We start from the raw sequence: 26,741 nt of genomic DNA, 5'->3' as shown, positions 1-26,741 counted from the left end.
TCCCGCCCCTTCCTTTCCCTTTATAAGCCGATGTCTGGCTCAGCTTGAGGTCTTGCATCTCTGGGCTGGCAGCCCCTATCCCATTCCTGCTTCCCTCCCCTTCTCCTTTCCCTGTGACCCTTTTCCCCATTACCCCAAATAAACCTCCCTGCCAGAACAGAGATGGAGTCCAGTTCTTTTCTTAGTCTCACTATATTCCTGCTGAATTGACATGGTTTGGAGACTGACGCCATGCCGCAGAACCTCGGGGGCCGGGCGCACCAGATCCGGTGGGATCACACGGACCAGAGACCCGGTCCGGGGGGCAGCCGGCCTGTGCCACCCCCCCGGGCCCTGCTACACCAGAAGCAGTCTGCACAAGTGCCCTCTGGCTGAGGGCCACAGGGCATTTTCTACTGTGGGTTGGAAAGAGGAGGCTGTCCCTGAGACCCCATTTTTCTGCCCTGATGTATTTTCTGAGCAGTGACAGAGCAAGGAGCTAAAAGTCAACTGACTCCACCAGGTAGCTTCTCCTGCACAGCTTGATAGCAACACCCTAACTTTCACAATTGAAATCTATTTCCTAGCACTTTTCATATTTCACATTGCATGCAATTGAATTAATCTTCAGAGCATTCCTATGCAGTAGGTAAACATTGCTCTTAAAAAAAACATCAACCAGGCAACTCATCAGAAGACAGGAGACAGGCAATGTTAGGAAGGCTTCTGAAACTGCCTTGCGGCTGGGCTCAGAATTCAGGAAGTCTTCATTCCTGTTATTGCATAGAGGTCATCTTGCTCTTTGATGTAGTCTAGAAAATGAAATGAGCTATTAACGTCTGGATACATTGCCCCATTAAATTAGAAACATCTACAAGCCCAGCATTGCACATAAAACATAGATAGCACTTCTCACGACAAAACTATAACCAGACTTTGTTTCTTCATTTTGGATAGTGTGACCTGTGGTCTCACTTTCTCTGTTTGGCTTGTGGTTTATTGCATTATGTAAATTGACATCCACTTAAAGGCCAGCCAAAGTAAAATGATATTTTGTGGTCGGTGAGACGTAAACAAACGTTTGATCTTGCCCTGCCATTTTTCTTAGACCTTCTACAGAGCTGGGTTATAACATGCCAGTATTCATTAAAGGAGATATATCTTAGAATCCATATTGTATTGCTCATAAATATTTCAAGGTACCTGCAAACCTAGGTTAAGAGCTATCTTGTCTCAGGAAACTAAAAAGACAGCTATTGTATGCTCATCTAGTTCTTTACACTACAGGAGTAGTGTAAAGGAGTAACTAACTGGACACATATGAATATTTATTTACAATGCCAACTTTCAACTTTCACCACTGCTTCCACATGCTAGCTTGAAAGTAATCAACTAAACAAAGAAGAGAAAGCAAGGAACCTAAACCCCAAATATAAATTATTGAATACTTTGTTATAAGAACCTAAGTATTTTTTCCCTGTATTTTCACTTTAAACAGATGCTGTAGATACAGATGTAGTCTTTTTGCATTTACATAAAGCTGGTGTTATTAAGAATATCCACATGAGAGGTTACAAAGATGATCCTTGTAAGAAGGTGAATCAGATAGCACATATTGTAATATAGAGTACTTTTTGCTGTAGCTGAATGACACATTTAGAAAAGCTGATACTTTGATGAGAAGATCAACTGCACAGTATTCTCCCAGAATCTTCTCCAGAGTCTCAATGCAAACTAACATAAGGACGCAATGCATGTGTCAAGAGAAATAAACACACATTAAACCAGACATTCATTTTCCTCAAACTACACTCTCAAAGCATATGGAACAAAATACTGGGAAAATATAGGAATGACAATTTTACAGCAAAAGTCACATTTCAGATAAAGAAAAGCTTTTGTATGAAGTTGTATCCACAGTCCCCAGCATAAAATATTAATAGTTCCAGATATACCTCTTTATAACTGAGGAAAAAGAGTTCCTAGGAGAGAATAATTTGATTTAAAAAATCGTGCTGTTCAACAAGTATTTAGTATTTGTAATTAAAAATGTATATCTCTTGGCTAATATGTAGGAACATTGTTAAAATATGTTTGATGATTTTATTCAGGTGTGTGATCAGACCTTAGCATAAAGACCCTTATATAAAATCGCAACAGACTATTGTTGAGCTCATATACTGAGGCATTGAATTATCTTATTTTTAATAACTTCATTGACCTAAAATGCTCTTCCTGTTTTTTGTGTGAGGAGAACTCTAGGTAAATGCTGTATTCACTTGTTCTCTTTTTTAAAAATAGTCTGGGAGGAACTGAATGGCATTGTTCTTCCCCTCGCTATATGCTGGAGGTCAGGGATTTTTGTTTCTCACAGGGCACCTTTGCTTTACTCTGCCTCACCTCCTTACAACGTCCAGAAGAGGTGGCAAGCTGCTTTTGACAACGTGAACCTTACTATGCTCAATGTGAAAAGGGAGCTGGTTGTGGTCAGATGTGGGCAGCAAGTTGTCATTTAGAAAAGAGCTCCCAACTAATGGATAAAGTATTTTTAAGCATGCTAGAATGGTTCCACAGCCAAGCTGTTATAAATGAATAGGCCTTTTGTTGTGAGCCTTGATCTCTTCCCTCCTTCCTCCCTTTCTCCCTCCCCCCACCTCTTTGTCAGGATGAGTCAATATCCTTCTAATTGGGTGTCCTTTCTGGACGTTTTTCCCCAGATTTTAGGCATTAGGAAAGTTCAAATCCTTAAACACATAGCCCAGGTGCCCAGAAACCATTTTTTTTCTTTAACAGATTTATTGCTTCAAGAGGTATTCATTTCAGAAGGCTCAGCAGTATTGTTACGGAGTTTTTTTCTGCACACAGAAAATCTAAAAGGAAGTCAGTTGTACTTCACTGAAATGGCATTATCATCCCAAGAAGGAACAAGCTGATTTGTTATGTCTTTAACAAGAAGCCAGTCAACTTCTAAATCATGTTGTGGGATTGTTCTGAAACCGTGGCCCAGTATGCTTTCAGAGATAACTACCCTGCTATCTTTGTGGTAGCTCTGATTTTGTCATCACATCCTTTCTGACTGCCTGAGGAAAGCAAAAGTGGGTAAAGCCTTCTCTGTCAATAATACCATAGGTGAGAATGGCCAAACTTGAATGCTTTTAGTCAGGCAAGACTAAAAATCTGGTAATGGTGCCTCCTAATGGACACCCGACATGGTCCTGGTGAAGATTATTTACAGGTCTGTTCACTGATTTTGCAAATTCTTGTTTTGAGAGTTTTAACAAATAATAAATACTTGGAATTCACTGGTACCTGGCATCCCAGGTGAATATAACCTTCCCGGGAAGCAAATACTGACATTCTTATTTCAGAGGTAATTAAAAAGAGACAGGCAAAGATTACATGTTTTGCTTATAGACGCAGTGAGAGTTTGTGGTAGATTTTAGAAGAGTTGAGGTTTCCTGTGTTTAAAAAAAAAAGAAAAAGCTTAAAAAAAAAGCAGAAGAAACCATGTTTAAAGAAATGCAGCTGGGACTCAGAATTTTTATGTGCTGAGACCATGTTCACTTTCAGGTTTGAGTGACTTTTAGAGAACAAAATGGAATGCATCATCATATTAGAGTGAAATTTTATACATTTCTTCGTGCAGAACAGAATGTAATGGTTGAATTCTATAAACCATTTATGTGTAGGGATGGTTTCTTGTATGAAACAAGCCTGATGTTTAAGGTAAAGAAAAGAAGCTCTTTGCAAATTAGTATAATATCTCATTACATGTAGATGTGAAGGAATTACCCCACACTTCTATTATGGATTTCTTGCACCTTTCTCTGAAATACCTTGTGTTGCCTGCTCTCTGAGACAGGCTCCTCTAGGAGAATCTCCAGAGTGATTCAACAGGGCAGTTCCTCAGATCTGCCCTCCCACCATGACACCTTGTGAGTAATGGGAATTATAGAGCATCTATGAGCAAAGAGGAGTGAAAATCAGTGCCCTTCCCTCTTCTCCTCCTTCTGAAATTACCTAGAGAGAAGAAACTAGACACTGAAATCAGACAACTGGCAACTGTAAATACAAGTACTCATTTATTTTACTGTGCAGCTATAGTCCACCTCCTGCCCTTGCCAGGATGCTGTTTAAAAACAGTATTAAGTATGTTCACCAATTCAGATTTCCTGTCTGTTATCTCTGCAAATCATTCATGGATATGAAATGAGAATGTCAAAAAGCTGAAGACAGAAAACTGTTAGGGTAAATGAGGCCTTCTATAATTTTTTTTCCCGTAATGGTCAGTGAAAAGGACAAACCTCTTATGTTTGTTTTTTGACTAACACTCAAGGAAGTGCCAGTTTGACAGTGGAAGCAAAGCTACCTGCTTCCTGCTTGGACAGACTCTTCAAACCTGTCTGCCCAACTCTTCAGCATCTTCCACTTTCCTTCTTCATTTCCATTAAATTAAGAAGGTTGAATTTTATACAGCTTTAGACTGATGCATAAGAGTTCAGAGGAAGAGGAAGGAGAATGATGATCAGAGTGTCACCAGCAATGTTTAGATCAGTTTCCCCAGTTCTGGAAATCACCAGATTACAGACTAATGTTCTTGGGTTTAGTAGTTCAGCTTCGAAGACTACCTCCTTTTAACCTGAGCACCAGTAATGCCTTTGTAAAAAACTGCATGTTAACCAAACATGGCTGTTTTATATATAGCAGAATACTGCATGGGAATTATTTGAGTTTCTTGGTATTCACTGTCTAAATAAATATGAAGTAGTATCCTTGCACTGCCCTTTTACTTATTACTCACAACATTAACTAACTAAAAAAAAATCCCCTAAACTCAACTTTAACTTCCTATCCAAGCTCTTAGGAGAGTTTTCCACTAGAACCTCCATTCTAATTCTATATTGGCCTCTTCCTAAGGCATCAATGCTTACTCATCTATACTTTTGGGAACATAAATGAAACAGGCTTGTTCCCACGAGACTGGAGAATTGCTGCCACTCTGGACTTGTTTCCAACATGTGCTAACAGGCCAGTCTGTCAGATGATACTTGTTACCCTTTTACAGTGGCAATATGAAAATGAGTCATAAATCCTAACTCAAATCACATATGTTCACACTTCAGTCTCAGCCCTCAGTTTCTATGCAGGTAACTCCCTTGGGCAATTGTCCTTAGCCTTGATCTTAGGGAGAGGAACATACTCCCGACTTCTATACGAATTCTACCTATGCCTGCCCTTCATGGGACATGAGCAAGGGTTCTCAAGTGCTTTCAAACCTTCGTTTACCCAGAAAAATCTGTATTTTTAATGTTTGTTAAATGCATCTCTCTTACTGGCTGATGGGAAAATAGTCATGTGGCTGGAATATTCCAGCAATAAATAGCTCTTGTGATTATCAAATGCCTCAGTTCCATTTCAGCATTTAAGCACTCTCAAAAGCCATAAATTGCCCCATACACTCTTCCATTGTGAACATTGTCTCTTAATCAAACTGGATTAATAAGTTTAAGAGATATTGTCCACTTATTTGTGAATTTTGGCAGGTTATGGGAATAATGAGCCGGATGTACAGGAGACGTAAAGAGCAATATAAGTTGCAAGTCCATAACTTACAGCTTACACAGCCTGCAGAGAGCAGAAAAGCGTGATGTTAGCAGAGAAAGCTACCAACAGGTTCACAGTCATTTATGTTCAACATGAAAATGTTGACATTATGTCTTCCTGGAAATTGTGTCAAAGACAAGTTTAGACCTGTTCACAGGGGTAGGTTTCAGTACTGTCTGATACTTGGTACTAACTATACTTTTACTAGGAAAGGCCCTTGTATCCCAACATAGAGCTAATGGTTTGCTCTAGAAACTCTTCATGTATTGAGTTTATAGTACTGTGAAAGAGATTGCTAAAATGGTTTAATTCTTGTCATTTCTGAAATTTGATTTTATGTATCAATTATCATCTGTATGCTATTTATCCACACTTGAAGAAAAGTCTAAAAATTGTATTATATTCTTTTCACGTGCTGTAAGCATTCTTTCTGATAGCTGTTCATAGAAGTCCACTGTATACACACCTTACCACTGCTCATTAACTGCATTGGAAATTAAAGTTTTTAACGGCTCACTTATCTCAAAGTACTAAAATTCTACTACATGGGCTACCCCAAAGCACAACATAAGAAAACCCCATGTATGCACAGCAGCATGAAGTGTGTGTGTTTGTGTTTGAACCATAAAGTTGTAATTAAAATATTTTAAGGCAGGATCTTCTTAGTTCCAGCTCAAAAGCTTCAGATCTGTGACCTATGATACAGGCTCTGCTAAGCTAAATATAATGCTGACTTGGTTCAGTAGCGTATGTATTCACAACTGGAAATTAAAAATCTAGGTTACACTAGGGGATTGTAGGTGTAGCCTGTGGTTTGCAAAGATAAGTGAGATATCATAAACTGAAAAAAATGTATATCTTCTGATTTTGCATGGACTATACCCCAGGTGACAATAGTACAACTTTTCTAGAGCCATGTCCCCTTTAATTGACTTAGCTATTTGATCAATATCACAAACTGCACATGGTATGCAGAAAACTGATTCTTTCCCAACAATAGTATTTTATGAGATTAGCTGTGGATTATAAACAGACAGAATATTTTAAGATGAAACTAAAATCCAAAGACAGAAAGACTTCAGTAGAAAAAATCTAGTCATAAATTAATGAAACTAAACATCCTTCACACATTTAAAAATAAATTTTAGTATTGATTAATGCAGTGAGAAGCACAATTCCATTCCATTGATACCAAAGTATTGTCGCTACAACCTGAACTTGAAATTTTCACAAGTTCCAGCATTTATATTTGAAACTGTCAGCTGTCATGCTTAATGAAACTAAGTGACAATTGTATTTCTTTAAATACATTAATATAATTAGAGTTTTTAAAAAAACATTTCAGGGTTAAAATAAATCATAAAACTTCATTAATTTTTGCATGATAAGAAGTCCAGTGTGCTGGATTTTTTAGTAAAGTACTGTAGGTTTGTGCTACTGTTACTTTGTCTCCTTTAATAAATATTGATTAGGATTGAATACTTTATAACGTATCTTTTTCCATTCTTGAGTTCTAGGCATCCACCTTCACAAATGAGGATAAATGCATAATCTCATGGTTTAGTGTAGCATATCCTTTACACATGCACATTGTGAGTGTAGTTAACTATGGGTGTCTAGACAGATACTCAGACAAACATTAATGGGTTATGTATAGAAAACTGTTGAGTATTTTCTTTACTTTGTTTTACCAAATTCCCAGATTTTGTATTTCCCTGCAAACTATATGGCAAATTATTGTAATATTTTTCAAATTTCTGTATCCATGGGTCAAGAATCTGACTTTTTTTCATCAATGTGAGGCCAAAGTCACTCTATTGTTCCCAAGTTCAATAATTTATGTTGAGAAAAAGACAAAATATCTTCTGCTTTAGTTTAAGAAGTATTATACTGTTCTCCTGTGTCATGACACCTTGGTGCAATTCATCAGTTCTCTTTCCATAACAAATATCATACAGGAGGAGAATTTAATGAGTGCTAAGATGCTAGAAGCTATGGGTGTCCTAAAAGAGAGTTATCTTTTTGGTATTAAAAGGGGAAAACCAGCATCTTTAGTATTTCTGCTTACCCTCATGTTTTGTCTTTTCCAACAACAGCTTTCCATCAAGAAAATTAAATGGCTATAACTACTATGTTTCTGAAGAATAACTTTCATATTTTCCCCATTCTAACAAATTATTTAAGGGTTTTTTTTTTTAATTCTTAGCATAACTGAACCCATATACAATGGCAGGCAAAAAGAAATACCTATTGAATATATGCCTTGAGCGCTCCTTCCCATTAATTTCCAGGTGTATATTTTGTTTTTTTCCTCAGTAAGATAAGACCTTGGTAATACTATGGCATTTTGAGAGAGCACTTCAATAACTCTCTTCTAAATTTTATATGACTCTCTTCAGCATTACTCACAAATGGCAATTTGAAGAAGCAATTTACATTTCTGGTGAGAAGTATTTATTGTTTTGGGCTGATAGTGTGGGATGATCATAGGAGGAACATTCCCAGTTTCAAAACAGACAGATGCTAAGGTGAAGAAAAGTGGAGTGGGCTGGAATCTCTCCTGCCACCACTGCAAGTGACAAAGTCATAAGGGAAAATGCCATTAGCACTTGATTTACTCCTTAATTATATTTATGGTGCAAACTGATTAAAAACATACCTTTTATCCTAAAAAACAGGTGTCAAATCTTCTTGAAGACCACAGTAAAAGTGCACAGTAAAAGTTAAACTTAAGAAAGTTTAACTAGGGACTGGAGAGCATTGGCTCAGGTCAGGATTGATTACCACTATTATATAATCAAATCTGACCTTAAAAAAAATTATTTTACTGACATAACAAAACTGGCCAAAAAAATCAGGGAACTGGTCAGAGATCGAGGACTGGAACACCAGAGATTTGACAGTGAAAGCACCCATGCCACAACTGCTTAAATTTTCCTTGGCTGTAAATCACACGTATCAGAATTTTACTTTGACTATAATAAATTGTATTAAGTCAAAAATGCAAATAGTTTATTGAGAAGACATAAAGCTCACTTTGCAAAATTATAGAAAAATATTTCACGTGTTTATGTTGATACTGATTATCAAGATAATTTATTCTGCTGGCATTTATAACTTGGGACATTCTCTGAGAGAGCAGCTAGTATGCTAGAAGTATAAAATAACTGACTACAAACTATCTTATTTTATTTACAATAGTAAAAGAAAAAAACCCCACATCTCTGACCTGTAAAAATGACCCTTATAAAATGATTTTAAAAGTTTACAGAAGCCTGTTTATAGACCTAATAATATAAAACAATGTTAAATAAAATTACACTCTAACATTATGACTTTTACAGCAATTTCATTAATACTTAAAATGTTTCAAACAAACTACAGAAAAAATAAAAAGGAAATAAAGGAATTTTTACACTGTAATAGGCTTCTGCACTAAACTAAAATGTAATAACTTCTTTTAAAGGGAAAACACTAAAATTCCAGTGGTTTTTTTTATACTCCACATACATATTTACATACATACATACATACATACATTCTCTCAATGATATGTGGTAGATATTACACACATAAATGAACGATATTATTGTGCCATCATTCACTGGGCAGGACTGTATCTGCATAGATATGATCCAAAAGTACCAGCTACATGGGAGTAATTTTGAATCTAGCTTGTATTTTCTGATTTTATTAGTATTTTACCTGAGGTATTATTATAGTTTCATGTAATTATTTGGTTTTTGCATAGTAGGTAGTTTACAATTGCCACTAATTGCCAGAAAGCATAACTGAATACTTTTTGGAGTTAATGTCTCTGCTGTGACATCAGAACTATAAAGTAAATTTCAGTATTGCTTATTAAAATAATACACCTGAAATTATTTAAAAACTAACAGTCAGTATGGCAACTATGTCGTCCTTGAAACAGCATAGGTGATTTCCTCTTGTGTCTTTCCAGGTATTCCAGCAACTCTATAGGATGAGGAAGGAAACTGGGCAGAAGTCAAGTGGTCCTTAGCTTTTCTTTTTCTTCCTGGGGAATATCTCTGTCCTTGCAGCATAGTCACAGAATTAGATCAGACCCCGGCCTAAGACTTGTATGACTTTCATTTATCAAAGTAAGAAACAGAGGCAGAAGACTATTTTTCTTCATTCCCTGTTACAGAAAAGTAAAAGGGTGTCTTTCTCCATCCTTACTTGCATGGGTTGCCAGAATGCTCATCTGTTGATGCAGACAAACAGCAACTTTTTTATCCAAATGAAGTTTTGTAAATATGTTATTGTGTAATATTATTTGGTAATTGCAATTCTGTTCCACCTAGAGAATTGCATGTTCCTGGCTGACAAGCCCCCTATTATTTTGGGCAAATTTAGAAATAAACAAATTCATGACAGTTAAAAATACTAGTAAAACTGACTGCGGTTTATTTGTGGTTTTCCTAGGATCTGCATTTTACATGTACTATCTTAAGGAGCACTTGATGTTAAGACTTTAGTCATATATATGGATACCAAAATGAAAAACCAGGAATATATATTCAGAAAATTAAAGGAAATATTGATTATGATATAGAGCAAAAACCCTCACAAAGCATTTTACTTCAACAAAACTATAATTCCCAGAATTGTTGTGGTATTGGTATTTCTTTTCTTTTTATCAGTTGTAAAGACATGGGTGAGAAATGACTGTGCAAGATAGTACAGGTTTGAGTGAGAAGCATGAGCAAATAAATTCTGTTTCTATGTATAGCAATGACTTTTTATCAACGATTTGGTTGTGAATTCAGTATTATGGACTCATAATATGCAAATGCATTTGGCTGTTAATACACATTCACAGCTTACATGTTAGTGATTCCAAAGGAGTTGTTACAATATATGCTCTGAATATGTATAAGGAATAATACGCAATATGTAAGTAAGAGCACTGTATATTATGAAAATATAAGATAGAACACACAATATTTTTAATATTCATTCCCAAGAGAGTGTACTCTCTTGCACCTCAAAAGGAGAAACTGTACTCTGTATTATGAGCTCATATTAAAGATGCACAAAATTAACTAAATTTTTATAGATCTTGGGATGTGTTACCATGATCTCACACAGCAATATAACATACAGTCTTCTGTTCCACTGCATTATTTATTCCATTTGTAAAACATGCTTGGTTTAGTATTCTCAATTTTAAAATTTTTTTGGAAGAGATTGATTAGATATTCTTTTCACATGGAAATATTTTTGGTTTTGTAGAATTCTAGATAAGGTACTTTTATAAACATCATTTGATATTGGCAATTAGTTTGATACTGCTGAGAAAAGGTAATGTAAATTTCATGAATACTTACAATTGGAAGGAATGTGCATGAAATACTAATGTAGAATAATGCCAGGTCCTGATATTTCTCAGTCTGCAGAAGCATAAGGAGCCTTGTTCACCTGAAAATCACCAGAAATATTTAGTTTAATATATATAATGGGGGTTTTTTTGTATGCTATAAATACAGCTTGTGGGATTATTAGGACTAACTATTTCAGGTAAATTCATTAAGCAATTAGAAATTTACTAAATGTCTATATAAATCAGATTACAATATTCTGTGTTAAGCTAGCTACACTTTTTAATCAATATTCTCTTAAAATTCCTGCCAAGTTAATTCAAAAGATGCTGTTGTCCATTACTTGCCTTTGCTGAGATATTCTTTAATGTCAAGAAAAGTTCCAAATAATCTTGAATGCCTTAAAAATCAGTACTGAGTTTGAAAAATTAATTTTTGCTGAATTTTAAGTTTCTTCTGAAGTCCTAAATAAGTTTTTTATTCATGAAGGTGTACTATTAACTGCAAAGTGAAAAGCTGAATAACTGAAGAAAGATACGCAAATTAATTAACTATTGCAATCCAGCACAGCTGTAATTGCAGACTGAACACACTTCTTGACTTATTTGTAAAAATGTAATGAATTTCTAGTTGGCATTTTGTTGTGATGAAATGTCATTTTGCAAGCCTCAATACATGATCTGTTATTTTTCATGAGATCTATATCTGCTTGAGCAAACTACTTGCTTGACCTTGCTAAGGAATAGCTGAAACTACCACAAGCCAGGCCATGTGATGTGTTTTGCTCTAAGCAGGACAAAACTTGTTGAGCTGAATTCATCTTTGTGCAACTCCTTGCACTTTCATTAGAGTTACATCAGAAATAATCAATCTCAGAGAATTCTCTTTGTTTTACTTCATAATTTATAAATTTTAATGAAATCTTTGCCACCTGTGTTAGACAATATTTTACAGAAATCAACTATTTTTTATATTACTTTACTTCTTAAACTTAGTATAAACAGAAAAATAAAATGGACAAAAATACCTCGAGCTGGCAGTAAGCAGTCATTTAGGTTCATATTCCCTTTCTCTCCAATGTGGAGTCCATCCTGTGGCAGAAAAACATCAAACCTGGATAAGGATTGTTTACGGTAGAAAAACCTCTTGCTCCCAGGTACGGCATTACTGGAAAAAGTTGCTTCTCTAAAAGATGATGCATTTCTTTATTCCAATTCTGGTTATGGAAGGAGTTAAATCTGCATGTCTCCAGTTTCACTTTAGACATTCCAGTGTTTATCTGTTTCTATGTTTGTGCTCTTTGGAGGTGCATTTCCTTGGCCTAAAAGGGGATAGTTGCCATGTCAGGACCAGCTGGTGCCTAAGGCACCATCAGTCCCACAGCACTTTATGCTTTATGAAGTACAAATCCTCATATACAACACAGCTGCAGCCAGCTTTGCCCTGGCACCTGACAATTTACATGGCTTTATACAGGATGTTTTGCAGAGGAATAATATACATGGTAGGTCATGGGCACCACAGGAAGCAAAAGTACTCTATACCAAGCATGATAGTAGTGATCTTCAAATTCTCTTGTTCTCAAATTCCTTTTATGCATGTGTTGTGGATATTTATGTTTTTAATCTACATTTTTAAAAAAATATTTAAAAATGTAAGCTTCACTTGTAGGTCTGTTATTTTACAATATAAATTGGCTATAGCTCCAAGTTTTTTTATCTAGCCCTTTTAACTATAACTGTCTTTCCATTTCAGTTATTGTTGCACTGTAAAATATTTGGGACAGAGATCCTGCCATGATCCTAATACTGAAAAGTCTGGTGACGTTTAGAGTAATACACATATGTTAAAAATAAATATTACAAAGTGGAAAATCATGTTCTCAAGACATTGCAGGATATAGCAGAATAATTTGAACTCACAGGTACTAAGGTACGAGCAAGCAATCACAAAAAGATTCAATAAAATTATTGTCCATTATTCAGAACCATTTAAGGGTGTTAAGAGGGAAGTAAAATGTTCTCAGTTTCCTCTGCTCCTGCTAACAGAAAGATATCAGCATCAGTTAAAGCGTAACCTTGAGGAAGGAAAGGGTGTTAGGATGGGGGGGAAATATGAGTACCCAGATCTTCATTGATCCTTAGGTAATAGCTGTTGACCCCATATTTTATTTGAAGAGTTATGCACAATTTTCCTACAGCACTCCTGCGAGGGGCATCTCTGCTATCCACAACTTCTTCCAACACAAACTATCTGATATCCAAAAAGCCACAAACACTAAAAGTTTGCCTTGGAAAATTCAAGCTAGAAATATAGCTCAAGTTTTTAATAGTGTGAGTAAATAACCTCTGCAGCTGTTAATTTTGGAATGTTATGGGTTTTCTTGAAATAAACAACTTGTGTCTTTCTAAAACACTTTCTTTTGTTCAGTGACAAGTCTATTTTGACTTCAGGGAATATCTTTTGTGTGGCTTGTGTAGGAGCTCAGTCTAGGAAACGGTGATAAACAATTCTGTCATTTTGTCCTGAAGACATATGATTATATTCTACATTCTGTGCACTTTTAATAGAAGTGTATTTTAAAGAATCTTTTTTAATAGAGAAAGAAACTCGGAGGGCTTTTTCATGAGTATGGTGGTGTGAGAGTTTTATTTTTGGGGGGGGGAGTTGTTGTTTTGATTAGGAGATTTTTTGGTGGTTTTTTTCCTTTCACGAAATTTTAACTTGCCTACAAACTGTACTTACTTTTTATTTACAAGGCTTTTGAATCTTTCTTCACATCAATCCCAAAATCTGCCTTTAATTACCTACAAGACCTGAATTTTATGGTTTAGCACTGGAAGACTATATTGGAATACCTATGTGCAATGGCATGTAACTCAGTTGCTATAGTAAGATACAGTATATTGCAGATTTGTAGCCTGCTTGAAAGGCTGCTGGTGCTAGTATCCGAACTGCCCACTTCCTGAGAATTTTCAATAATATTTTAGAATGATACATATTTTACAGGAAAGTAATACAACAATTATTTTAGATTTACTGAGTATTTTTTAGAAGTATGTTGTACTGTCAGGAAGTCCTTATGCCAATGAACTTTTGCCTATCTGTGGTATCTCATTAACGGTGACCGCATCTGGACCCATCTTTTTACAATCACAGCCTTTGGTATGCAATGTGTTGTGTATTGCACAATATTTTTAATGTACTATTTCAGTGAACTGTGCTTTTTGTGCATTGAATTCTCTTACCATTTCTAAATCTGATTTTGTTTAGGACTACCTCTGACTGCATCAGTTGTAATGTCTGCTGAAGAGCCTGTAAATTCACTTAGTTGCTTTAAACTCTACAACTGAACCTTGTCAGGGTGCGCTCATCCCATCATCTTTTTAAAGAAGATAAACAGAACGTCATGGAGTTTACCATGTGGGTTTCATAGATAAGGTTAAAAAAACCCACCAAAATACCAACCCTGGGTGGTATCAGCTCTTCATAGGCATTTATTATCCAATGAAATATTTTGGAAGCAGGGTGTGGTTGGCTAAATTATTGCTCCTCCCACAGCTCTCTGCTATGTTTCCAGTTTCAGAGAGAAAAACACAAGCTTGTATGTTGAGAGTGAGTCATCACCTTTCTTTTGCTACTGACTCACTTGGGAGTTTGAGGTAAGTCATTCTACCTTATGTCTTGATCACTCTGCCCCCAGGACAGCAAGGAGGGGACAGTGGAAAGTTATGCAATGTTTTCATAGATGAGAAATGTAGATATTGAGACCAATATTATTATTACACAGTGAAATAATAGCTTTGTGTGCCTCAAATGGATTTTTGTAAACAGAGCTTCTTTCCTACATTAAACATCTTTTTTACCCCATTTTCCCATATAAATGTTTAAAGAAAGACTATGTGCTGCACCAAAAAATATCTTAGATTACTGAAATCCTTTAAAATTGTAGTATTTTTCAGACAAAAGTATATGTACCTTTCATCACGCTTCTCTTTTGCACCAGCAATAGCAACAATAAAACTGTACAGTGGTGCAAAATTACTGATGACTTCTGAAATAAGAGCTAGCTCTGAAGGGTGTGGACTTCACACACAACTGGCTCCTAGTCAGGTATTTACACTTTATCCTGGTTGTTTTGCAAGCATGTCAGGGAAAGACTGAACTTTAAAAAGTTAACTTTTAATACCTGGGCATGTTTCTTAAGATGTGTGGTATCAAAATAAATATCCACCAGTTATAGTATCTTGTGTTAGGATGCTGATGGTCTAAAACTTGCATATTTTATCTTCCTGCTTTTGTTTCCCAAAAATTCATCTAAATATCTCACTGTAATGAGACACATCAGTAAAGCTGGCATATTTACTAAACCATAATAAAAAATATGCTTGTAAATTTGAAATAAAATAGATTTTCAATACAGACACACTTCAGTCGAGAAAGTTGACATACTGTGATAGCATAAACAAGGCAAAGCATGTAGCATATGGACACCAGCACATGAGTGAGGAATAATTGGACTACCCCATGGTGTGGCCAAGAACAGAGCATGAGACTGATGATCACATCAGACTGTGCTATGGGAAAGAAATGTACTTCCTATATGGAGAAAGTCCAGGTAACACTGCTTGGCAGATGGTAGCAGAGGAAGTCGTTTGCACTCTAGGGTTCAACTTTTGAAAACCGCTTGTTCCATTTTTCGTGTTCTCTGAACAGTTCTGTGTGCGCGCTGTGCAGTCCTTGTAATGGCTCTATCTGCACGCTCCCAGCCGGGGCAGGGGCAGACAGGCCGGCCGTGCCAGCAGGGCCGGGCCGAGGGCAGCGGGGCCTGCGGCGCTCCACGTGCGGCTCCCGCGCCGAGGCGCAACTGGTGGCGGGCGATGCGGAGCAGCGCGGCCAACTCGGGAGCCAGCGGCTGCGCCATGCAGCGTGCCCCGCTCCGCCGCCAGCGCTGCAGCTGCAAACCCTACCCGGGCGGGAAGGCCGCCCTTTCACATTCTCCTGGGGTTCTTTCCCCTTCTTGCCTACTTCTGTCTGACGGGTTGCGCTCTCCTGGGGGAATTTACATGGCTGGAGGCCCGGCTGGGGGCAGCGAGGCGCCCCACGGCTGGCCGGCCCCGCAGACGCGGCCCCGCGCAGCCCAGCCCTGCCCTGCCCTGCCCAGCCCGCGGGCCCGGCGCTGGCGGGCGGCGGGACCTGCACAACCGCCGCCCCGAGCCGCAGCCGCCGCCAGCCGGAGTGGGATGTTTCATTGTCCGGAAATGATGGAGGAGTGACCGTAGCGGCGGTGGGACAGCGGGTGTGAGTGCCAGGCTGTGCGCGCCACTGCCCGGGGGAAGGCCCGCGGGTGCGGGGCGGGCGGCGCGAGAGGAGGCGGCTGCCGGGACGGGCGGCGTGGCGGAGCGGGAGCGGCGCGAAGGTTCCCGCGGCCGGGGCGCGGCGCAGGGCCGGGCGGAGCGGGAGGAAATGCGGAGGTAGGCGCGCCGCGCTGCAGCCCGGCTCCGCCGCCGCGGACGGACCCCCCCGGCAGCCCCGCGGCCGCCCGGCTCCGGCTCCGGGCCCCTGCCCGCTCCCGCCCCGCGGCCGCCGCCCCCCGGCCCCGCGGGTGCTCCGTGGAGGCGGCGGGGGGCGCGCCCGCCGCCGCGCCGCAAAGTTGCCGCCGCTTCCTTACTGTCCCTCTTCGGTCCCTCGCCCAGAGTCGTGAGTTTTCTGCGTAAAATACTTTAACGAGTCCTTTCATTTGCTTGTTTCCTCAGGGTCGCGTGTTAGTTTTGTTGGAGAGGGGTGCAGGCTCTGTGTTACTCGGCGAGAGAGCTGGCAGATGTCCCAAGTGAGAGAACCTCTTCCTCCGGGGCCTGGAGGGCCAGAGCGAGCTCCGACTGAAAACAGCTCTTTGATCTCCCTCCCTCGAGGTAAGTTGCTTTAAAGTTTCTCTGTAATTGTTGCGCCTTTATTTGAATGATACATTTACTGTTTTGATTTGTGGGTTTTAACCCCTCTTTTCTTTCCCCTCCCCTGTTTGGTGTATTCTGTAGCATTTTCACTTCACCACTTTGTTGTTTTAACCTGAAATTCTCATGTAAAAACTGGAAAAAAAAAGTAAAAAGGAAGGAAAAAATGCGCTGCTCTGAGCACTGATTATCAGTGCTTGAAAAACTGCAGTTATTCTGAGGCAGATGTTGCTCCTTAAAAATTGCTTTTGTTTTCCTCACCTTTGTGTATGTGTTTAGAAATTCTTTCCTACAAAGCTCTCCTTCCAGGTCTTGAAGTAAGTTACGGAAGCTTGATCCAATAGCAAGAGCGTTATTCAGGTTGGAGGTCACTTGGCTTTTTTTTTCTTAGATTACTTTGTGATGCTGCAGCTAAAAGCAGTTTCTAAGACTATAACTTGTTTCATATCAGCTGTTTAAAAGGTTGTTTAAAAGCACATTCATTAAAGATAAATTCTTTAAGTTGTGTTTTATTTGCTTTTGAACAAATACATGAGTGTTCTCATCACTTTCATGTAGGGCAGTTTGACAAGGTGTATTGCAGGTTATCCTCAAAACTGGGAAGAATGTTTGCCTGTCAGGTTCTGGTCTGTGAAGATGAGAGGTTTTTTTGTTTATTCATTTACAGCTACGGTTTTCCAGAATTCTGACAGGAGTGTAAAAAGTCTCTGGAAAACAGAAAAATAATCTTGTTCAAGAACTGTAACTTTATTCATAACTGGTTAACTGGAGCAGAGCCTGGTAACACAGTTGTGCAACTGTGGATTAAATATGCAGTCTTGTTTTTGCAACTAGGAAAATCAATAGCTATGTGTAATCAAAGTTAAAGACTCATTTCAGAAACCAGAAAATATCCCTAGCTAAGTAAAAAATGTTTTGGCAGACAGACATAGCAAGTTGGCTTATACTTATTGTTGGTTGTTGGGTTTTGTTGGTTTTTTTTTTTTTGGTCCTAGAGAATGACTCATAACTTCTAAACAGTAAAAAATAATAATAAAAAAGATTAAATGCAGAAGATCAAGCATGTGGAACCGAACTGCTAAAATCACATTTTTGCCAGAACCGTCAGTACCTGTAATACATGTTTATTTTCAGTGTGTTGTTTGTACCTGTCATGTGGTCAGCCAGCTGCACTGGTTAAATTTTGCATGTAGGTCATACATCAAAATTACTGAAGTCAGTGAACTACCTAGCATGGAAAGTGGCTTCGTTCTCACATTCAAACTGAGTTTTCACTATGAAGTGAAAGTCCTACGTATGATTGTAAATACATGCTCTTTTTTTTTTTAAATGAAAAGTAAGGAAACAATTACTGATCTTTCCTTGACAAGTAACATGCAGAAAATCTGAATGACACAATTAAACTGCACAACTTTCTTAGGGATCAGAAAGGTACAAACAAATGTAATGATTATGGTTTGCTCACTGGCCACACCTGTTGAGACACATGCTCAATTTCAAAGCTTATGTACAGTTCACATAAAGACAAGGTTGGTTTTTAACAGAATTCAGCATTCAAATACATAATTTTTATTCTAATGGACTTAGATTTATGGATGATATGGATTTTTAATGTGGGTATTTGTTGCTTTTTTCTAGTCTAAGTCTGTTGGGGAAGTGGGGGTGGAAAGAGGAAGAGGTGAGTTCATAACATTTCCAGTCTATATTCCAGAATTTCTGTTGTTAGCTTTGCAGTGTGTGGTTACAGGGTAAGGTAATTCAGATATTCCAGGGCTGAAGAGCTAAGATAGTATGTCTGGGACTTTCAACAGTCCCTATCCTTCTATTCTACCCTCTGGACATCCAAAATTACACTGACTTCTCTAGAATTTGGTGATAATTTTAAAAGCTTTGATTGAAATTCATATTATTGACCTATAAATAACTTCTTATATTTACAGTGAGATGGTTGAAATCTGAGTAGACCTAGAATTAAAGATCCCTTAATCAGAAAAAGACAGCTTATCTTGTACGTAAAATAAAGTATTAAGTGCATTCTAATGAGAAGGAGTTTCTGATTTGTAACAGCATACTTTAAGGTGTTTTTTATATTTGTTTAACTGATACAGATACCTTATATCCTGGGAACAAACTTCTCCTCTTCCGTAGTTGTATGAGGTATCATCAAAAAATACAGACATACAAAGTGCTCCTTTTCCTTGCTATCATATATATTCAGATGCTGAAGATTAATTGTATTTTTCCATGAAAGGAAAATAAACTTTTTGAATATTCAAAAATAGCTATCCCCAACCTAATTAAAAATCAGGTGAACATAGTAAAGCTTAGGCAGGTAGCAGGGATATCTGTCATATATTGTGGACATAATGAAAGCTGGGTTGAGACATAGTTTGGCCTACAGATGTGGCATGCTCTGGCTTTCATGATTTAAAAGAATTTTTCTTTAAGCAATATGCTCTCTCAACATCTCCCCTGTCATTGTTCTTCCTTGTTAGTTCATTTTTGAATAAATGCAAAAATATTAGTGCAAATACTGGACACTGCCCCTCCACGATTAGTGTGTTGTGAGAGAGAGCAAATGAAATCATCTCATCTTCTTTTGTGGTAATGTCAAAATTCGACTTCAGTCTTGAAACCCTTATCTGTGTCAGTGGGGTCTGCTGCTCGAAGAGACACACTGCAGGATGAAAGGTTTTTTCCAATTTCTGCAAACATGTTAATTTCTGCCACATCCTTCCAAAAGTGTAGCTCTACTTGTGCGCTCTTGTTCAAGATCTGGTCATGCCCTCTTTTTTCTGCTGTAGCTCATGGACCTTGGAACCAAATAATAATTACATCTACATACATGTATGATGTAATCAGTGAATAGTGTCATGTCTCTGCTCAGACCACTTCAATTTGGTTGTGATCAGGTATTTCTCAACTGGTAGCTACCAAAATAATATCCCTGAGGAAGGAATGCAGCAATTAGTGACCATTAGATTCTCTGCTTTAAGGAAGATGTTTCATATATTAGAGGTTATGGTGTGGTTATTGCCTGGACTACGGGTAGACTTTTTTTATTAAATCCTCTGCATTTGAATAAACCATGGACATGGAACTGCATTTAGAGAACTAGGCCACACTAAAGAAAATGTAGGACTGTCATTTGTAAAATATTTGGAATGCTTTTATCTTTGCTTATTGGTAACAAACTGTAACCTAGAACAACAAAGGAATAATATTGAGCTTTCGCAATCAAGAAAGAAAATAAAACCAATAATTATAACAATTAACAATTTATTATGAAATTGAGACTGATTATTTCACTATAATAACTCTTTAGGTTATGGAAAGCCACTAGAATTTTTTATTTTTACGGGTAAGGTAGAAGGATGGGGAAGTCTAGTAGAAATATCAAGGGTCAAATTCTATAAGTGGCCATTCTCTCTGGTGCAAATCATCTCACTGTTGCTGGATGGAGATGCAGTTCTGATTTGGTATCTCAAGAAACTATATGCAGCAACTAATACTTCCATTCAGAAAATGTACAAAGTACTCCTCTTCAAGAATGTGATTCAAATCTCTCCATATTTTCTGTGCTTAACTGTTTTCATTATGCGTAGCACTGAAAGAATCTGATGGCTAGATGAGATTGGGTGACAAAAGACTTAATGCAGGGAATGTTTGGACGTTCTTGAGGCAACAGTGATTGCTATCACAATAATTATTCCACTTTACCAGCAATACCTCTGTGTTATGAGTAATATATCTTTATTTTAACGATTAACCGGTGTACTCAGATTGCTCAAACTTACCAAATATTTCTTTTATAATTGTGTTCCCTCTTGCTATCTGAGAAGAGTTGAGAGAATCTGTGTTAATTTGTTTCATTACTGTGTGCCAGTACTGAGGCATTTATTGACTATTACTGACTAAAATATCTAAAACTTTGGTAAATAGATGTCAGATTCCACTTTGTCATAAAAGTACATGTCTGCTTTCAGTTTCATGTGCATACCATTCCAGTAAAGTGATTCATGCCCACATGAGTGTGATAGAGTTTTATTTCATAGAGTTGACTGTAAAGGTCTTGTATCTTGTATTGAAGTATTTTTGTTCCATCTGATACCACAGGTTTATTTTTTATCACAGTAATTATTCTTAAATTCAATTCTGAGCTCTCAAAAATTAGATTTCTCTTTGATTTAAACACTTTTTTTTTTCCCCTAGTAAGTAACATCCAGCAATGAATGTGTTATCCTACTGTTTTTATTTGGATCAGCCATGCAGTTTTGGAGTGCATCTGGTCACCACTGCTTTGATTTGCATTGTGGAGTGATCCTAGGGAGTGACCTGGATGGGATTCCTTTTGCGCAAAATAATCTAAAAGCTGCAGGAATGTGCCTAATACCCTCCAGCCACTAGTAAGCCTTCAATCTTTGCAATTAAATCTGAGGGCTAGTGCAAAGTAGAAAGCCTCTGGAACATTTATAATATGGAATGTCCTTAAAGTGTCTTTCACTGTACAGGCCCAGTTTTATTGGCCCATGCTGTTGCTAATACAACCATAGCTGCCACGTATTGCTTAGCACTTCCATGAAACTGCTTTTGTATACATGTGAAACTTCTGTGGGTGAATGACATACATTCATAACTGACTGCATAATTAGTGTCGTTATTTGTGAAAAGTTTTCACTTATGTGTTTGACCTTTTTAGCACTGATAATAATGCAGAATACCTATTTGCACATTGCTATTCATTTTTAATTTATCATGACTAATTTGTTCAGGGCTGTCAAACTTCTAGTACATTCATAGTCATTCCATAGCTTGCACCTGGAAAATTCTTTGTAAGAGTTTTCCAAAAAAATTGCTCAGTTAAATTGCTCTAATTTTGAGACCCCAATTTTTTTCATTGGCACTTCTGAAGCTGTTGAAAGTTGGAATGCGACATGTAAGTGAAAGTCACTGAAATTAAATGAATCTAAATAATTTTTTTTTAGTTTTAAAACAGTCAAACATCTAATCAGAGGCTTCCAACTCCATAATTTGTGGATTATCCATATTAATTAGTTGTCCTTAATGAAATGAGATTGTTTCAGGCAAATGCTGGAATAGGCATTTTGTTACACAAACTGTTAAACTTATTAGTTATGTAGAATGCCTAAAAGTTTTAGGCATTTCATGAAGTATATGGTAGGTGTTACTGTTAATGATTATTACATTGTGAAATGTGGTGTTATCAGGGTTTCTTTGTGACACTGTTATGAACAGTGGAATTTTCAGTAGGAAGTAGCATCCTCAGTGGTTCTTTGCCAGCAAGGTTATTAATGAGCAAAGGAAGTGTTAGAAATGCAGTGTTTGTCACATGCTCTTGAATCCCTCCCAACAATTGTAGGCTTGAGACAGAGAATTGATTGTTATATTTCCTTTTGGAAACATTCTTTGACTTTTTTATTCCTCATAGGTCTACTTCTGTGTCTGTGTTTATGTTTTATGGCACTTTTTTTTCTTTTGTAATTTCTCTTCCCTTTGAAGGACAAAATTTCATTTGGGTTGATTTGAACTTTGCACATGTATGTTTAAATCTTCATCTGCTTATTACAGGATAAACTCAGGCCTTCTGGGGATTTATGTTTACATCCCAACAGCTGGGTGAGCTTTAGGTGCCTGAGTAAGCTTTGCCCCATGCTTCCAAATCTTTCCTCCGCCCCTAAGCCATAAAACTCTTGGACTGTTAGTGACTGCATTTTTGGAGATCACAGTTGACTCCACTCTGCCAGTCTATTTTGCTTATTTCTTTCTCCTTGATGAGAATGATGCACTCAGGTTTCCAGAAACCTTTTCCAGCAGTTGTTTTTTCTTTACTTGCTATTTGGAGCAGTCTGCCACATTGCTGATGAACAGAAAATGAATGTGTCATAGCGGCAAAGTCTTCAGCTGTTGCATAGAATTCATTGAATTCATTTTATAGACAAACTCATAAATTTTATAGACAAACTCTAAACCTGTTTCTCAAGTCCAGTTTGTCATTTTGCTGGTGCTGCACTCTTTATGATTCACATTCTTGGAAGCAATGGCTGAGTCAGTATATAGGGTTATATGTCATGTAATGAACAGAAATCAGCTGCCAATCACCCTCTGAGGACATGCAATCGACTTAATGTGGGCACTTATTTCCATTTTTGTTTTGTATACGTTATTTACTTCATGATACATTAAGGTGTGACGCCACGTTTGAGCACACAGAGACCCATTTCCGAATAAGGAGATGTGGTGGGACTCATGGAGGCAGCTGGGGAGTGAATGTACAAATGGATGAGCACTTGGAGAAGAAAAGTTGGTTATTTGTCAAAGCCTTGAGCTCTTTGAGGTGTGTCTTGCAAATACACATCCATTACCCATATTTTTTGTATTTTCTATCAGTTTTGTGTATTGATTTGACCTCCATTTAATATGCTCTCCATTGCAGTGAAAAATGCAAAAAATGAAGCTCCGAAAAGAAAGATAATTCACTGGGATGTTCTAAGAATCTTCCAGCAATTATTTTGATGTATGTTCCAGCAACTTCCCAAAGGCATAGAAGGCAGAATTTGAAGGAATCTGGGGAGATTGCCCTGTATACCCTTTTTGCCTAATATGTATAGGTCTTTCTTGACAGCTCTGGCTATTTGTTAAGTTTTCTTTTTGATAGGGCTGTTGTAATAGTAGCCTTGTTGCTAATCCAGACTGCTGACATTATGCAGTTGATGCAGTCCTGTAGAATGTATTTGTCATGTTGCAAAGTGTGTGTAATCAGAGGCATATTTTTCAAACTAAAACAAAAGTTAACAGTCAATATTTCAATACTCTCAAAGGTGAAAACAAGTTTCTGTTCTATGGAATATATGTATTGCTGTGTAATTGAAAAATAAATGTAACAAGATTACGGTAAAATGAATGTATGTACTATAAAAATGATTTTATATACTTTAGTAAAAAATTTCATATTAAAAAAACCCCAGTATTTCACTTTATTCACTTATTTAATAAAGCAGTAATTTTGAGATGTGATTAAAATTTTAATTTTTTTTTCACTGAGTGGGTTACCAGTTGTCTGTATCATAGATATGATTTGGCTGTTAGCCATCCCAATTCTATACTTTGCCAGCATCTCATGTATTTTACTTACTTAAATCCTTAACTTTCTTTAATCTCTGGACAAGTAGAGTTTCTGCCTATGCTTACCTTCAGGATAAATCACTGGGTGTTCCGTGTGGGTGTCATTCCTTGGGGCTTTTGACTCGGAGCTCTTCAGCTCCTTGGCACTGCTATTAGTTTAGGGAAGTACAGAGCCACACTAGTTGCTGGTTTGGGGCTGAACTGTGGTAGGTAAGAAGTCTGTATTGCTTTTGTGACATGACCTAGAGTAACTTACTGTGGTTTTGAAGACAGATTGGATTTATACTTTAGCCCTGCCAGACTCAGAACATAATGAGTCTTTTCTTTCCATTATTTGAGCTGTTAAGAAGAGCATCTCTTTTTCTTGGCTGTCAGTATTGGAGGTTAGCCACATGAGAGTGGAAGGGTGCGCTAAAGGAAGCAGAAGCTAAAATACTAAGTAAGTCTCACAGAAAGAATTTGTAAGGGTAAGCTTGATTGAAACAGAAATTTGAAACTTCAGATTTACTTGAAGATGCAGTAGAGAAAAGTCATACTTGTCTGTGGCCAGATCCAGTTGTTAGTATTTCTGTCAGAATAAGCTCTTTGTGTTGATTCTTCATAAACTACTGTTGTACTATTCTTAGGCACCTAACTTAAAAGCATCAACAAAAGAGAGGAATGATCTTGAGGCTGTCTTCATGTGTGACTGCTTGTAATTGGTATGTTGTCATGGCACCTCTAATATTAAAAAAAAAAAGAAATTATGATCCCATTATCAAGTGTTTGTTATAAGAAAATAATCAATAAATTCCATTGTACAAAAACTGAGACATGGCACATATTCAAGAAAAAGCACTGAATCAAGGCACCAGTGTGTGTCTGTTTTCAGTGGTCTGCTGCATCAGAAGTGATTTGTGGAAAAAAAAGCTCAAATAAAGAGATCGTAAGGTCTAGTATTTCTAAAGCCCCATTGTACTAAGTCTGGGTGTGATGGTGTTAATGTTCTTCATAGCAGCTCCTGTGGTGCTGTGTTTGGAATCAGTGACTAAACAAGGTTGGTAGAACACCAGTGAGGTTGGCTGTTGCTGAGCGGCACTTGCACAGCATCAGTGAGTGTTTCCTCTTTTCCCAGTTTTCTCTTTGGTGACTAGACTGGGGGTAAGGAGCAGAAAACCTCAAGCATGGGTTTGGGAAGGGGAAACAAACCCAGCAGCTGGCTCAGGTTGACGAGAGGGCTATTCTGTGCCATACAATGTCATGCTCAGCCATAGAAACTGAGGGGAGGAGGTTGTAGGGGAGGTAGCTATTGCTTAGAGGCTAGTTTGGGCATCAGTCTGTTTGTGGGAGATGGTGAGTGATTGCATCTCCCGTTTCTCTTCACTTATTGAACTAAATCTTTACCCACGTGTTTCCTCCCTTGGGTCTCTCTGTTCTCTTTCCTTGTCCTACTGGGGGCTGGGGGAGGAAGGAGAGGCTGGGTGGTCCTTAGCTGCTGCCCAAGGTGAGCTCACCACATCACAGAACAGCATCTATCAGGATGAGCTGCTCCAGTGGGCAACTCTGGAGTGCAAAGTAAGATACCAAACGTGTTTAATGGTGTAGGTTTCTGTTATGGGCATTTATGGGGAAGTTTTCATGTGAATTCAGTAGATCAGAGAAGACATAATGAATGTTAATTGTTTTGAACTTTCTATCAAAATTGTTTGTTGTTCAACTGCAGCATTGTTTCTTTTTTAACTTTTTAATAGTGCTTCGTCTTTCTTGTTAACTGCCACTATTGTTGACATGGTCTTGACTGGCCATTTACCATATCCAGCTAGAATAACAAAAGGGCACGTGAAACTAGTGCACTAGTGAAACTAGTGGCCTAGACAGTGACGAAAAAAAAGAGAAGTACCAAGCTGAAAACAAGCAGAGGGATGAAAAAGAAATTTGTGTGAATAATGATGACTGATTGTATTCTGTACTCCTTCAGATTTCTTAGATAAAAATGTAATCTAGAACACTGAGGGCCCCATAATATTAACATTATTGTTTCCTTATAGCCGTTCATTGTTTACTAAATGAAATAATAGGGTTCTGCAAAGTCATATCCTATACAAGAGAATTGTATACAGCAACTCTGCAGGTCTGTACTAGCACTGCTGGGTACATGTTGTAATTTTGGCGTCATTGCTGTAGTAAAGTAATTTAAGAGCAAAATCTCCTAAAATAACTCATTTAAGCTTAGTGTTTATGGAAAGCAGAGTGCTTTTACACTGACTCTGTCAGGACACTACTTATTTTTATTCAGTCTATTCCAGAACACTTTTCAGAGATTTTTGAAATGCATTTGTACCTAATACTTAACTGCACAGGCTAAGTCATCAAACTTCAATACAGTCAATTTGTATTTGATAGATATCAGGTAGAAATAATTTGTATCTGATATCTGTCAAAGGGGTTGAAAAACTCTATATGTTTTGGTTTGTGGTTTTTTGTTGTTTTTTTGGTTTGGTGGGGGTTTTTTTGTTTTGTTGGGCTTTTTGTGGTTTTGAGGTTTTTTTGGAGGGTTTTTTTGGTTTTGTTCAGGTTTGGGGGTTTTTTGGTTTTTTTGTGGTTTTTCGTGGGTTTGTTTTTTTTGTTTTTTGTTTTGTTTGTTTTTTGGTTTTTTTAATGTTAATAGGATGAGTATCTACATAAGATTAAGTCATCAGGGCAAGGGGCAAAACTCATTGAAGTCAAGCAATATCTTCCCATT

At 37.7% G+C, this 26,741-nt stretch overlaps 1 protein-coding gene and 1 long non-coding RNA gene across 3 annotated transcripts in view; one reads left to right on the top strand and one right to left on the bottom strand.

The window, feature by feature from the left end:
• Nucleotides 1-6,753: 6,753 nt before the first annotated feature.
• LOC146443337 (uncharacterized) lies at nucleotides 6,754-16,721 on the bottom strand. Its single transcript, XR_014846902.1, has 4 exons — nucleotides 16,597-16,721; nucleotides 11,953-12,016; nucleotides 10,935-11,025; nucleotides 6,754-8,152 (listed from the first exon to the last, which is right to left on the bottom strand). It is a non-coding gene; the product is annotated as an uncharacterized LOC146443337 (long non-coding RNA).
• MDFIC (MyoD family inhibitor domain containing) overlaps nucleotides 14,496-26,741 on the top strand; it is a 52,390-nt gene continuing 40,144 nt past the window's right edge. Inside the window, exons 1-3 of one of the 2 annotated variants that reach the window (XM_085042844.1) lie at nucleotides 14,496-14,587; nucleotides 15,349-15,543; nucleotides 16,682-16,837. In XM_085042844.1, coding sequence (XP_084898970.1) covers nucleotides 15,453-15,543; nucleotides 16,682-16,837 — 247 coding nt within the window. In that variant the 5' untranslated portion in view covers nucleotides 14,496-14,587; nucleotides 15,349-15,452. The remainder of the gene's footprint in view (nucleotides 14,588-15,348; nucleotides 15,544-16,681; nucleotides 16,838-26,741) is intronic. The other variant, XM_085042837.1, reaches the window with a different exon arrangement.

This window comes from Lichenostomus cassidix, chromosome 1Aa (assembly GCF_008360975.1).
Source record: "Lichenostomus cassidix isolate B80296 chromosome 1Aa, HeHo_3.0, whole genome shotgun sequence".
Taxonomy (NCBI): domain Eukaryota; kingdom Metazoa; phylum Chordata; class Aves; order Passeriformes; family Meliphagidae; genus Lichenostomus; species Lichenostomus cassidix.
The sequence above is the reverse complement of the archived record's forward strand: the minus strand, read 5'-3'. Positions and strand labels throughout refer to the sequence as shown.